We start from the raw sequence: 13751 nt of genomic DNA, 5'->3' as shown, positions 1-13751 counted from the left end.
GTTTGAATTGCAAGGTTGGTGGTTCAAGCTTACTAGCTACTTCTCAGAAACCCTATACAGGGTCATAATGCGTCAGAACCAATTCAATGGTATGAAACAACAAAACAGTTAATTCAGGATTCTGGTGTGGCACTGTAGGATAAGCACTGGACTGCTAAGGAAATAGTTAGCAGTTCAAACCTACCAGCTGCTCCTCAGAAACCCTATACAGGGTTGCTATGAGTCAAAACCAACTCACTGGCACTTAACAACAACAACAAAGTTAATTCACATGGCTTAAGTAATCAACCTTGACTAGTTCATACAATTTTACATCTGGTTTGTTAAGTGCTATTAAGTCAGTTCTGACATTGCAATCCATTAACCCACAGTGCCACATCAGGACTCCAATTTTACCAATTTTTTTTTGCACAAATACTCAAGTATCTTGATACTCCTCCTGCCAATTACCTTGTTGTTGTTGTTATTGTTGTTAAGTGCCATCAAGTTGGATCTGACTCATAGTCACCTTGAATAGGGTTTCCAAGGAGTAACTGGTGGGTTTTAACCACAGACTTTATAGCTAGCAGTCCAGTGCTTATCCTACAACACCATTTACTTTGAGCACTGCTAAATATGTAAATATTTAAATTTTTTTTCAGGGGAGGTAGGTTCTCAAATGAGCAGCACTAATGCCAACACTGAAGCAAACAGAAGCTGAAAGATAGGGAAGAAATGTCAACGGCAAAAGCAGGGAGGTGGAAGGGTTAGGGGTGAAGGTGGGCTTAAATTTTTCCCATTACTTTAAAATATATGGAAGGAATAACCCATAACAGTCCATTATTATTATCCCCACCTCTCCTGATCCCAGAAAATCCTCCTTATATCATGAGAAGAGAAAAAAGATGAAGTCAAAAGGGTAAAAGCAAATAGAACAAGAATAAAAAGGAACTAATGAAATATCTTTAGCATATATAATTAAAGGTTATGAAGCAAATCTTACCTATACTTTGTTGTTGTTGTTATGTGCTGTGGAGTCAGTTCCAACTCATAATGACCCTATGTTGTTGTTGTTAAGTACCGTGGAGTCCGTTCAGAATCATAGTGATCCTACACACAGGGTTTCCGAGGCTGTAAATCTATACGGGAGTAGAAAGCCTCATCTTTCTTTCTCCTGCTGAACCACTGGTAGTTTCGAACTGTCAACCTTGAGGTTAGCAGCCCGATTCATAACCACTACACTACCAGAACCTTTAATTACTTGCTTGGGGGAATTTCAAGGTGTTCTCACTTTTACTTTCTATGCAGTTTGTATGTCATTGAGAAAGGTCTTTTCAAACTTCCCAATTCACTATTACATGGCTCATCTGAGAATGAATATCTCGGCTAGAAATATGCCTTGCTGTTAATAATCTACATTTTTACCTCTGTTCATGAAATGTCCTCATTCTGAGGAAGTCTCACTCAGCCAACCAGCTACATCTCAATCACCATTCCTCTCCTTCCACTACGAAATTGTCTAGGATTAGTGCAACAATCTGCCTTCCGTAGCCCGCCAGGGTCCATTGCCCTCACCATGGTGTTTCCACAAGATAAAACATATAAAACCCATTTTAAAATAAACTTCTGTTAACTGTTTTCTCACCCTGTCTCTCCCGATCTTTCATGTTACTGTTATTGCTATGTTGTTTGGTAGCACTGGATCAATTCTGACTTTGTGACCTTACAGGACAGAGGTAAACTACCAAAGAGTTTTCTAGTCTATAATCTTCATGGGAGCAGATCCTAGGCTCCTCTTACAATAGAGGAAATGTGAGCCAGTTCTGCTCTGTACTACAGAGTCACTTGTTTTTAAGTCCCGTCGAGTCGATTCCAACCCATAGCGACCCTGTATAGGGTTTCCAAGGAGCAGCTGGTGAGCTTGAACCACCTACCTTGCAGTTCAAATGACTTTGCAGTCTGAAGCATTAACCCAAAGCGCCACATCAGGACTCCTAGGAGTCTAAATTGACTCCAGGGCACATACCAACACATGATACTACAAAACCTTTTGTTTAGTCTACAAAGCTCTAAACTCTATGACTCTAGCTCTATCTCTTGCTATGTCCCCAAAGATGCCACGCAAAATAAGCTTGTCATGCCAAACAGCTGCTTGTCTTAAATGCCTTCTCATTAGCCCAGAGGACCCACCTCTACTTATTTTTCAATGTTTACACCTATCACCTCTTCCAGTAACACTTTATCCTTCCCTCATAACGCACACACAGACACACACTGTGCCTCAATGGTGTCTTTACCTTACAGACCTTCTGACATTTCACTGTTTTTTCCCATTTTATAGCATGACTGTCTTCCCCACTTCGAGAACTATAAATTCCTTGAGGGGAAAGAGCCCATCTAGGTAGTCCTGATTCAGCAGCGCTGAGCTCAGTACAGGTCACATAATGAAGGCCCAAAGGTTGGTAAAATGAACAAACATAAATTAATGAGGTGCATCTAACTTCTCTGCCCTTAGGCATGATAACACAGCTGCCTTTATAACAAAGCCCATTCATATTTGCAGGGCTGAATTCAGATTTCCGCATTGTTGCTACAACCCCTAGAGAACAACACCAGCAGCCTGAGGCAGTCAGAGGTGTCAGCTTCCTGTCCATCAGCAAAGGGCTCAGTTCAGACAGCAAATCAGCAGCACCCAATTCCAAGCCTCCTCAAGTTATCTGGGGAAAGGGGAGAGGCAAGATTCCAGAGGCCCTGCAGGCCAAGTATGATAAACCAGAAACTGCACTAGCCAACTTCATTAACAAGGAGAATTTCATTTTATATATGAAGGAGCTTCAAATCGTTTGAGAAAAAAAATTCTACTAGATTTTTTAATTCCATTTTCTTCATGAACTTTTTGGAGCCTCCTCATATAATTAGCTTTAGTTGGGGAAGGGGGTTCTCTTTTGTAGTTGGCACTACGTTGCCAATGTGATCTAAGCAACAATTCAAAAGCTATGAGGGAGCTTCAAAATGATCATGGAAAACTTCCAGTGTCTTTTAATTCCATTTTTCCATGATCTTTTTGAAAACCCCATCAGTAGCATGAAGTAGCGGGTTGAAATTACTTGATTTCTGTTGACTAGTCAGGTAGTTCTGAAATAGCTGCTGACTTACTGATCTCATTGTGAGATGCTAGTGTTTTTTTTTTGGAGAGGGGTGGCTGGTGTCAAATCAAAAGTGGGAGAACTGAAGTTTTATCTTACATACAAGATAGACTTTATCTTACATACATGATGCCCTAATTTTTAGGTGTCTGATACAACAACTTTACAAACTCAGACTCCAGCTGTCTTCACAGCAATTAAAAAACATTTCATGCAGCATCCAAGATACTTTAACAGACTCAGCCAACTGTCAGTTTCAGCTGTTCTTGTCAGTTCTGCCAGAGTTCATAAATTACTACTACAGGAGCCATAGATTTTTCTTCCCAGTTAATCACTCATTTTATTAACACACCTTTTGCTTAGACTCTGTCCTTAAAATCACATCCGTAAATGAACGCAGAGAAAAAAATTCTTACGTTAGCCTAAAATTTGCCAAAAAATGAATTCATTGTATGTAACACTCTTCACCCACAGTATTAAATTTCAGATACATGTCAGAGTAAGGAGTCCTGGTGGCAAAGATAACTGTCAGTTATCAGTCCTGGTGTTGGACTGATAACTGAAAGGTCAGTGGTTCCAACCCACTAGCAGCTCCGAGGGAGAAAAATTAGGCAGTCTACTTTAGTAAAGATTTAGTCCTAGAAAGCTGTCCTGTATGAGTCAGAATCAACCCAACGGCATAGGATTTTGGGGGTCAGAATCAGGTAATTAAGGATTATTTGGGTAAAACTTTCAAGGCCATTTAAACTTGTTTCCTTTTGTCTTCCATGGGTGCAGATAGCTATGTTTTGCCACAAACATGTATCATAAACTGATACAAGGTTTGGAAACTTACACAAATGCCTTCTCCTGGCGCCTTTCTACTCTACTTCCGCAACATTTCCTACCAATGGAAGGGTCATAGCCCCAAACGTGGACTTTCAGAAGAAGAACGCTACGAACATGCACTCCCTTTCCTCCTCAGTCCACCTTTAAGACTTTATTAATAAAATAGCAAATTCATTTAAAAGCACATTTAATTATGCTGAAGTGTCTAAATGTGTTGGGAGGGGGTCAGCCACCCTGGAAGAAGGGAGTTTATTTTTATACTTTAAATCTTAGTCCAGTTAGTATTTTAAATCCATCCATAACTTTCTTGGTAAAATGATGGCCAATTACAGGGCTTAAAGGTTGGGACAAGTTGATTTTGTTCCACCATGCTACCAATTCACAATCTAGAAATGCAGTCTTCACATCTTCAACAGGAAAAACTGCAACTTGGTTTTGTTGTTGTTCCAACCTGCTTTAACCAGAAAAGCTGCAGATTCTCAAGAGAAACCATGTTTCCAAAGGTTTTAAATAATAGTAGTTTTCAGAAACTCTCATTTAAAATTGGTGGAATTTATCCAAAACATGTTTCAAATGCCATTATTTTCCAGCCTGTTAAGGTGGTTAAAACTGTTTAGAAAAAACAACAGCTCCATCTGAAAGGTCTACTTTAAGAAACCAACAACTACTGATCATTTGAACTCCTGGTGTGGCACTGTAGGATCCAGCACTGGACTGCAAACTCCAAGGTTAGCAGTTCAAACCCACCAGTTGCTCCTCTGGGTCACTATGAATAACATTAACTGATCATTAAAATAGGGAAAAGGGGATAATGAAAACAATACACAATTCCTTTTTACAGGTCAGAAAAGTCTTCAAAAATCATCTCATCTAAATTCATTTTACAAATAACAATCCACAGAGGTTAAAAAATCTAAGAGCAATAGCTTACTAATAGCAACACTAGAACAGAATGAGGTATTTTAATTGCTCTTAGCTATGAGTCGGAACAGACTCCAAGGCACATAACTACAGTAGTACCCGAAATCATGGGAGTTATATATATTCTCACCACTTGAAATTTAGTGTTTAAATACAATTATCACTTTTTTCCCATTAGTTCCTGAGGAAGGACTGCCACATCTGTTCTAGTTCTCAAAGTTGTTCAAATTAATAAACTTCAAATTCTAACTCCAACACAAAGGAAGTGCTATCCAAGAACTTCTCTCTGAAGGTTTCAAGAAGTGTGTGCACATCCCTAAAGTGCCACAAAGAAATTTCAAGGTCCATTCTTTGAAAATCTGCCTCTCACCTACACTTTGGATGTTTGTTCAACCCCGCACACACAGAGAATAAATTCTGGAGGGTCCTTTTTGAGGGAAAGCATGACAATCTGTCAATAAAATACTGACAATGTCAGTATTCCATTAATAAATATTGTGAGTTTCCACCTTAAATTAGGAAGCATCACTAGCATTTTTAACAAGCTACTGTATGAAAAGACTTAATAAAAAGGTTGGGGGAAAATGAACTCCTGATTGGACTTGGATCTGAAAGAATGTGCGGTTAACACACATGGAACACCTAAGCTTATAAGTTAAAAAACGGGAAAAATGCGCAGGTTCCTTGCACCAAAAAAATGAAAAGGGCGGCTTTTTTTCTCTGCAAATTCTGATTTCGCACTCGGGAGACTGCATCGGTAGACTTTCGGATTTTCATTTAAATCTCTCCAATTAATCTGTTTCAGCTCTGCGATATTCAAGGGCAAAACAGAGGGCGCGCCAGGAGGGCAACAATTTACACTGGATCATTTTCAAGGACTGTCGCCTCACCGCTCATTACTTTGCAATTGTTCCCTTTGTGCCACCGATCATTCGATCATTCGCCAAGTACTGAGCGAATGTAGTACTTCTTTTCAAAGAGACTGGCAACAAAACCTCAGACAACCCGATGTTGATAACAAACTGATGTTAGCAGTGTGTAGAGTGCGCTTCTTTCTCAAATATTACGGGTAAAAGGATATTCTGGTTACTAACATTATATGCGCCGTTCCTTAACTCTGACTTCCGGTGTCACTAAAAGAATACAAACATAAATTGTTAATAGGTTCGCACACCTACGTTTTCAGAAAGGAATCCAGCTCAGCAGAAAGGTGGCACATTTGTTTGAAAACAGAATACACATGCAAAAGCATACATACATGAACAGATTCGAAGTTGTGTTCATCACAAAAATCCTTACCCCATTTTGCCCAATGAAAACTTGCTCTGAAGTTGCTGCTCTTATGCTACGGAATCACTTCCAAAGGAATTTCTCCGTCTGCTAGTTAGCAGTTGCTTTTCCGCTCTCTCGACGTCCTTTTCTGGCGGTACTTCAATGATGCTGACGGTTTCCTTAAGTAAAATGCTTTCTCGGAAAGACCAAAACGTTCAAACAAACTGAGGTGGCATTTGCTCATTCGAGTTAAAATGCGGCGTAGAGGAGACAGCGGTCAACTCTATTCCATAAAACGAGTCTACGTGTAGGAAAACGCGGAATCCAGCTTCGCCGAGTCATAAAAAAAGGAGTTCGCAGGTTGTTTCGCTCATGTCCTCCTCGACACTCAGGGAGAGCCAGGTAACTCGGCCGTTTCGGTGCTACTAAGGCTACGGGTTCAAATTTCTCCACACCAAGTCCCTGGGGGTGGAGCAAGCAGCCAAACGCGACGTGCACTTTAAAGATCCCCACGAGAAAAGAAAAATCCTAAAAGCAGTAATGTCAACGCTTGCTTGCGCTCACATTAGAAAAAAAAAATGTATTAAAAAAAAATCTCCTCGAAGTGCCAACCTGGCAGCTCGCGACGTGCACAGCACTCCACATTGAAATCTGTCTTTTTAAAAAAAATGTTTCCCCTCCTAAAACTCGGAGAAGAGAGGAGGTGGCGAGGAGGAAGAGAAGACTGGGCAGGATCGACTCATTCTCCCGAGGAGAATAAACGGAGCCATTTCCAGGCTGGCAGCAGTCTGGGGGCGCAGCGCACGCCGGGGAGCAGGGGGAGGGGGGCCCGATCCCACCTCCCTCAGCCCCTTCCCGGCCCCCGCCGCCGAGCACAATGGAGCCCGGCTAGCGCCTGGCCCTTCATTCGCGGCTGCCCTCTTCCCCCCTCTTCAGAGCACAGCGGGGCTGAGGCTCCCGTCGGCAGAGAATGAATGAATCAGAGAGCCGAGCTCCACGCTTCCAACTGCACCCAGCGCCTAGCTCCGAGGCGGGCCGAGCAGCAGCGGCGGAGGGGGCTGAAAGGTCGACGGGCGCTAATGTCGTGTCGGGGACGGGGATCCGGGCTCCGAAGCGCTGGAGAACCGCTGCTCCAGCGCCCCCACCCTTGTTCCTCGCCTCTCTCTCTCTGCACCGCCGCCACGCGCCGCCTCACATTCCCCGAGTCCTGCCGCCGCCACCTCACACCTCCATCACCGCCCGCCTCCGCCGGCTTTCAGCTCCCGCTCGGTAGAGCAGCGCAGCCCCAAGCGGCCTGAAGCCCGCGGCTGCCTCCGCCTTCACCGGCCGGCGCACTGAGCAGAGGGCGCCGCTTCCCTGGTCAGCGCTGCCGGTGTGAGGCTAGTGCGGCGGCCGAGCGGGCTGCGGGAGGCGGGAAGGGGGCGGAGAAAACGAGGGGCGACAGCTTCCCTCCCCTGCTCGCAGGAGGGGGGGTGGGAGGCGGCCGCCGCAGAGCCGAGGCAGGGCGCCGAGGGCTGGGCGCTGATCCGTCCCGAGGGCCCAGTGGGGCCCTGCAAGGAGCGGGATGGGATGGCGGTCTCGAGAGCGGTGGGGAGGCTGGTGATCAGGGGCCGAGCGGCCCTCGTGGGGAGGAGCTAGGCCGGCCAGTCGGCAGATCTGGCAGTCCGTCCTTCCTTTCTTCCCCCCTCCCCTAGTGGCCGGCGGCGGGCGGGCCCTGCGCTTTGCTCCTCCGTTGGCTCCTGGCGCCGCTTCGGGCCGCCACTACCTCCTCCGTTCCCCACACCAGGTGCTCGCGCTGTGTCTCCATCCTCCCCGCAGGAGGACCTTTAAATACCAACGTCAGCGCGCTCTTCTCCGCACACACGTCACCCGCCGCTCACGTCACCGGGGTGCGGGGGATGATGTCACGCGGCCGGAAGTACTGCTAAATTAGGGAAGGCGCTGGGGAGGAGGATTCAGCGAGCATCTTTGTGCCCACCTGTTCTACCTTCTCCATAAAGGCCAAAGCACTGGAGACAGCCCGAAAGGAGCTCCGAGAAGGAAGCGGCGGGAGGAGATTTCCTCACAACAAATGTGCCAAATGAAGTGAATCATTCATAGCAACAGTGCCGAAGTGTCAAGAGGGTGATACCAGTCTCCCACTCCCACCTCTGTTGCAGCAGCATCCCCGGGCTTCTCACATCCCAACTACCTGGTAAATGTAGGAAGCAAAGCCTGATCACTCACTCACTAGTGTCACATATACTTCCAACAAGACTTGAGAAAATTCATTATAGTTTTTGAAAGATTTATTAAATGCCAATCTGACATGGTATGGACTTCAAAACTTCGCCCACCTTAGTGTTTTAATCACGAAAGAATTAAAGAGATGGGGCCATGAACAAATGATATACTATGTTGTGTTGTTAGTGCCGTGGAGTCAGTTCCGACTCATAGCGACCCTGTAAATCTTTACGGGAGCAGCAAGCCTCATCTTTTCTCCCATGGAACAGCTGACCTTGCGGTTTGCAGCCCAATTCGTAACCACTATGCTACCAGAGCTCCTTTGTATGGCTTTGTTGTTGTTATGTGCCGTGGAGTCAGTTCCAATTTATAGTGACCCTGTACAGGGTTTCCGAGACTGTAAATCTTTACTGGAGCAGAAAGCCTCATCTTTCTCCCGCGTAACAGGTGGTAGTTTCGAACTGCCTACCTTAATGTTCACAGCCCAATTCGTAACCACTATGGTACCAGAGCTCCTTTTGTTTGGCTTTAGTAAACAGAAATTTCTCACCATTTATGAAGCTAGAAATTAGAACTTAGAGGGTCAGCTCTAGGGGAAGGCTTTATTTCTCTGTCGTCTCTGGAGGAAGAGCCTCACTTGCTTCAATTTTTGCTTTCTTGTTCCTTGGAGAGCTACATGTAACTTAGCATCAGTATTTTCCTACATGTGCTTTCTAGCTTGCTTATTTAATCTCTTTTATATATTAATTGGAGTCCTGGTGTGGCTCTGTGGGTTAATGCTGTGGACTGCAAAGTCAGTTTGAACTGAAAGGTCGGCAGTTCAAGTTCAACATCCGCTCCTCATAAACCCTATACAGGCTTGCTAAGAGGCGGAACCGACTCAACAGGCACTTAACAACAACAATAATAACATGGGTTAACTACAAGGTCAACAGTTCAAATCTACAAACCGCTCCAAGGGAGAAAGATAAGGCTGTCTGCGCCCAAAAAAATTTTATAGTCTCTGAAATGCTACATAGGGTCCCTTATGAGTTACAAGTGACTTGATGGCAGTGAGTTCTGGTTTTGGTTTGTATTTCAAAAGACATTGACCCAAGACTCATCCTATACTAATCCTGTCTAGTTAACATAATAAAGATAACACGTTCTCAAAAAAGATTATAACCACAGACGTTGTTAAATTTGGAGGGGCCAAAGGGTTGAATTGTGTCCAGCAAATATGTGTGTGATTTCAACACATATATTGCTGAACACAATTCAACCCATAACATTACACCCTTTGACCCCTTCAAAAATTAAGTCATTCCCATATGCAAAACACATTCGCCCCATAACATCATCCCCAAAGACTGACATCAAGTCCAAGTCCAAAATCTCATCTTCTGGACATCTAAATCAATTATGGGTGATACTTTAAGCATATTCCATCCTGGTGAACTCTAGAATATAAATGATCTGTTTCTAAAGTACAGTGGTAGAACAAGATAGACATTTCCATTACAAATGGGAGGGACTGGAAGGAACAAAAGGATAGCAGTCACCAAGCAAGTCCCAAATCCAGCAGAACAAATTACATTATCTCTCAAAGCTTGAAAATGATCTTTGGAACCATCTGGGCCATGGTCCTAATTCCTCCAGACACTGTATGTTGGCAGTGTCCTTTGGATTCTGGGTAAAGACCCTTAGGCCCTCTGGTATGGCAACCTGGCTCCCTTTGCTTTAGGCAGCCCCATTCTCCTAGGTCATCTGAGTGGCAACACCACTTTCTTGGCCCTGGCAGTCCCCATTTTTATTCCCCTTAGGCATAGCAGCCCCACCCCCACAGCTTTGAGTGGTGGCCCCATCCTCCTGGCACATCTGAACAGCAGACACATGCTCTGTAACTGAGCTGACCAAGATCCAACTCTGAAACCAGTGGCCCCACCCTTTGAAGTTAAGAAGGTGCTACCTCCCTTGCTCTTTCTACCACTGCTGCTGTTTTCCAAACTGCTTGAGGGATGGTCCTTTTCTTTCCTTGGAGGATAACAGATGTAGCTCCTTTGGTCTGTTTCTTGCCTATAGAATTCAAAAGGCAATTTTCTTTTCTTTTGTTCCTTCTGTGTCCCTTTCAGTATAAACTGATGGATTTTTTGTTGTGGTAGTTGGTTAGATTCATCATTCACAGGTTTAAGCTCTGTAACAAAAGACTGTATAGCCATGTCATTGATGAACATTCTAGGACACATGCCCTTAGTTTCTACAATGGAAATTTTCAAATCTTTTAAGTTCTGGTTTGATTTTGCACAGTTCATTTTGAAGTTCCTCTTATGTTTTACTATAAGCAGCAAGGAGTAAGCACATGACCCCTTTAAAATCTTGCTTGGAAAGTACATCAGCCAGATATCCAAGTTCATCACTTATAAATTCTACCTTCCACCAAACATTTGTACAAAATTCAGATAAGTTCTTTAGCACTGTATAGAAAGCATTGTCCTTTCTCCATTGTCTAATTACATGCTCATCATTTTCTTTTGAAGACTCACAAGAAGTATATTAATGTCCACATTTTCTAGCAACATTTTTGTTGGCACCATATGTATTCTCTAAGACCTTGAGACTTTCCCTATAGCATTCCTCACTTTCTTCTGAGCCCTCATAAGAATTTTCTGTGATAGCAGTAATTCTACCAATAGTCTCTTTAATCTAGACTTTTATTACTTGTTGTTGTTGTTGTTATGTGCCATGGCTTTGGTTCCAACTCATAGCCACCCTGTACAGGGTTTCCGAGGCTGTAAATCTTTACGGGAGCAGAAAGCCTCATCTTTCTCCCATGGAACAGCTGGTAGTTTCAAACTGCTAACCTGAAGATTTGCAGCCCGATTCTTAACCACTACGTTACCAGAGCTCCTTGGCAACTTAAGTTCTTCCAGTCTATACCCATTACCCAGTTCCGAAACTGTTTCCACATTTTAGGAATCTGTTAGAGCACCCCCTGGAGTGGCACTGTGGGTTCATGCACTGGACTGCAAGGTTGGTTTGAACCACGACATCAGCAGTTTAAGCTCACCAGCCACTCCTTGGAAACCCTATACAGGGTCGTTATGAGTTGGAACAACTCATCGGCACTTAACAACAACAGAGCAACATCCCAGTTGCTTAGTTATCCAGCATTGTTGTTGTGTTACTTATCTAGCTTTGCTATAGCAAAAATACTACAAATGGATAACATTAACAAATTTATTTCTCATAGTTTAGGGTGCATTCAGGGTGAAAGGCTTTGTCTCTGTGTGGACTCTGGGGTAAGGGCCTTGTCTCTTTAACTTGTTTCTTGGTTCTTTGAAGATCTCCATGTGGCTTGGCACCAGTGTTTCCCCATCTCTACTCCTAGCTTGCTTGTCTAATCTTATTTTTATCTCAAAAGATATTGACTCAAGACATATCATTAATGTCGCCTCATTAATATAACAAAGATAATCTATTCCCAAATGGAAGTATACCCACAGGCACACAGGTTAGGATTTATAACACATTTTGGGGAGGACACAATACAATTCATAATTCTGTTTGTTTAATGTTTTTAATGTTAAGTTACTCACACAGTATTTCATTTAGAAACATGGGTTTTGCAACTTTTTGCATGTAAATTTCCTTAATCAAGGCAGGAGCCCAAGATTAAAGAATACAGGCAAAAAATGATTAAGACCAATTTGTAACTAAATCAGGCCTTCAGTCATTTTCACACTATATCCTGGTCTCTTGCTGATTTCAGATTTGCTTTAAATCTGAAATGTTAAAAGAAGTGAATAGAATTTAAAAAAAAAAAAAAGATTATAGCAAAAGGTTAATCTAAAGTAAACCCCTACTTGCCTAATTTGTCTGATACATATTATTATTATGTTCATAGAAACTTGTACTAATTTATATTTCAGACAAATGGCACTTCATACTTAGAAATAAAATATTAAAACAATAAAACTGTCTTTCTTCAAATAATGTCATCTCTTGGCCTCTGCAAATTAAAGCAATTTATTACTCTACTAAAATTTCTCTGCAAACTATTTTTTATCCGAACGAAATCACTTTTCCCTCATTCCTGCTCTTTCCCTCCATGTTAATTAAAGTTCTTGCATTACCATTTTTTAACACGTCGGTCTACTCTTTCATGACTTCCTCTGTTTTATAAACATTTTTCCTTTCATTTTTACACAACTGTCAAAACAACATGTCAGCTGCCCCACTTGCCGTTAGAATGCTGATCCTTCATTGGAGTTGCCACTTTTTAGATGTGCCTGGTCCCTTCTCAGCTGTTCTTTTGTTAACCAAAAATTGAGAGCAATTCTTTTTCTGCACTAATGATTCACTGTGATATTATTACCTAAAGTTTATGTTATTATTTAACTTAGGCGTCTGTTCTTACTCTAGAAAATTCTACCTGTAATTGGTGAATTTGTCTTTCCAGTTTGTGGGGATACACATGTCAATGTATCCAAAAGAATAAATAAAACTCTGAAACAGTTAATGTAATATGGAAGCTAGGAAAAATAAAGTAACCTCATATTCTTCCCCCTTGAAATGAATCCATTGTAATTTTGAGAGAAATCAAACATTCTGTAACTTTCCATCTAAAAGTATACATTTTTTTTCTCCTAAAATAATCTGGGCTAATTCCCAGCCAGCAATTTCCAACTATTAATTTCTTTGTATGTTTATTTAAGGAGTGAGCTTCCTAGAAAGTAATGTATATGTTATATGTTATTTTCTTTTTACCGGAAGTACAAAAGAACTTTAGCAGAATTTCAAATTTTTAACAGTTCCTGTTTCCCACTTACGTTCCGAAAATTTGTGAAGAGGTTTATGAATACCCTCTGATTTTAGAATCTGTGGGCGAAAGCATCTGTTTTAGTTACAGAGTTTGCTTCCATGCCCTTAAGAGGAGATGGCAATCTTCAATGAGTGTTCACAGATTGGTCATGAGATACATCTTTTTCAATGAAAAGGCATCTAGAACAGACAAAAACTTTGCAGGAAAAATGGTAAAAACCAAATTTTGTTTTTAATTGCTTGACGTTCGATAATAGCAACTTTACAAGCTTCCTCTTTCTGACTGTCAAAATAATAGAATTGTTTCAAACAAAGTCATATGTAAAAAGATTTCTCTTAATACAATTGTGGTTGTTGTCAAGTGCTGTCGAGTGGGTTCCAACTCACAGCAACCCTGTATAGGGTTTCTGAGCAGTGGCTAATGAGTTTGAACCGCCAAACTTGTGGTTGAGTGCTTATCCTATAGTTCCACACCAGGACAGTGCACTAGAAACCTGACGATTCCTAGTTTATGCTGCATAGCTCTGAAGAAATAAAATCAGCAGTAAACAACAATAGTAATTATGAGAAAAGAATGAAAGC

The 13751-nt window shown here is 42.3% G+C and overlaps 1 protein-coding gene across 3 annotated transcripts in view; it reads right to left on the bottom strand.

Moving 5' to 3' along the window:
* The window catches only part of HOMER1 (homer homolog 1 (Drosophila)), a 152433-nt gene extending 145211 nt beyond the window's left edge, over positions 1-7222 (bottom strand). For all 3 annotated transcript variants that reach the window (XM_006875186.1, XM_006875185.1, XM_006875184.1), the window contains exon 1: positions 6174-7222. In XM_006875186.1, coding sequence (XP_006875248.1) covers positions 6174-6178 — 5 coding nt within the window. In that variant the 5' untranslated portion in view covers positions 6179-7222. The remainder of the gene's footprint in view (positions 1-6173) is intronic.
* Between the last annotated feature and the right edge of the window lie 6529 nt (positions 7223-13751).

The sequence above is a fragment of the Chrysochloris asiatica genome, unplaced genomic scaffold, assembly GCF_000296735.1.
Source record: "Chrysochloris asiatica unplaced genomic scaffold, ChrAsi1.0 scaffold00313, whole genome shotgun sequence".
In the NCBI taxonomy this organism is placed as follows: domain Eukaryota; kingdom Metazoa; phylum Chordata; class Mammalia; order Afrosoricida; family Chrysochloridae; genus Chrysochloris; species Chrysochloris asiatica.
This window is presented reverse-complemented; position numbering and strand designations above follow the sequence as displayed.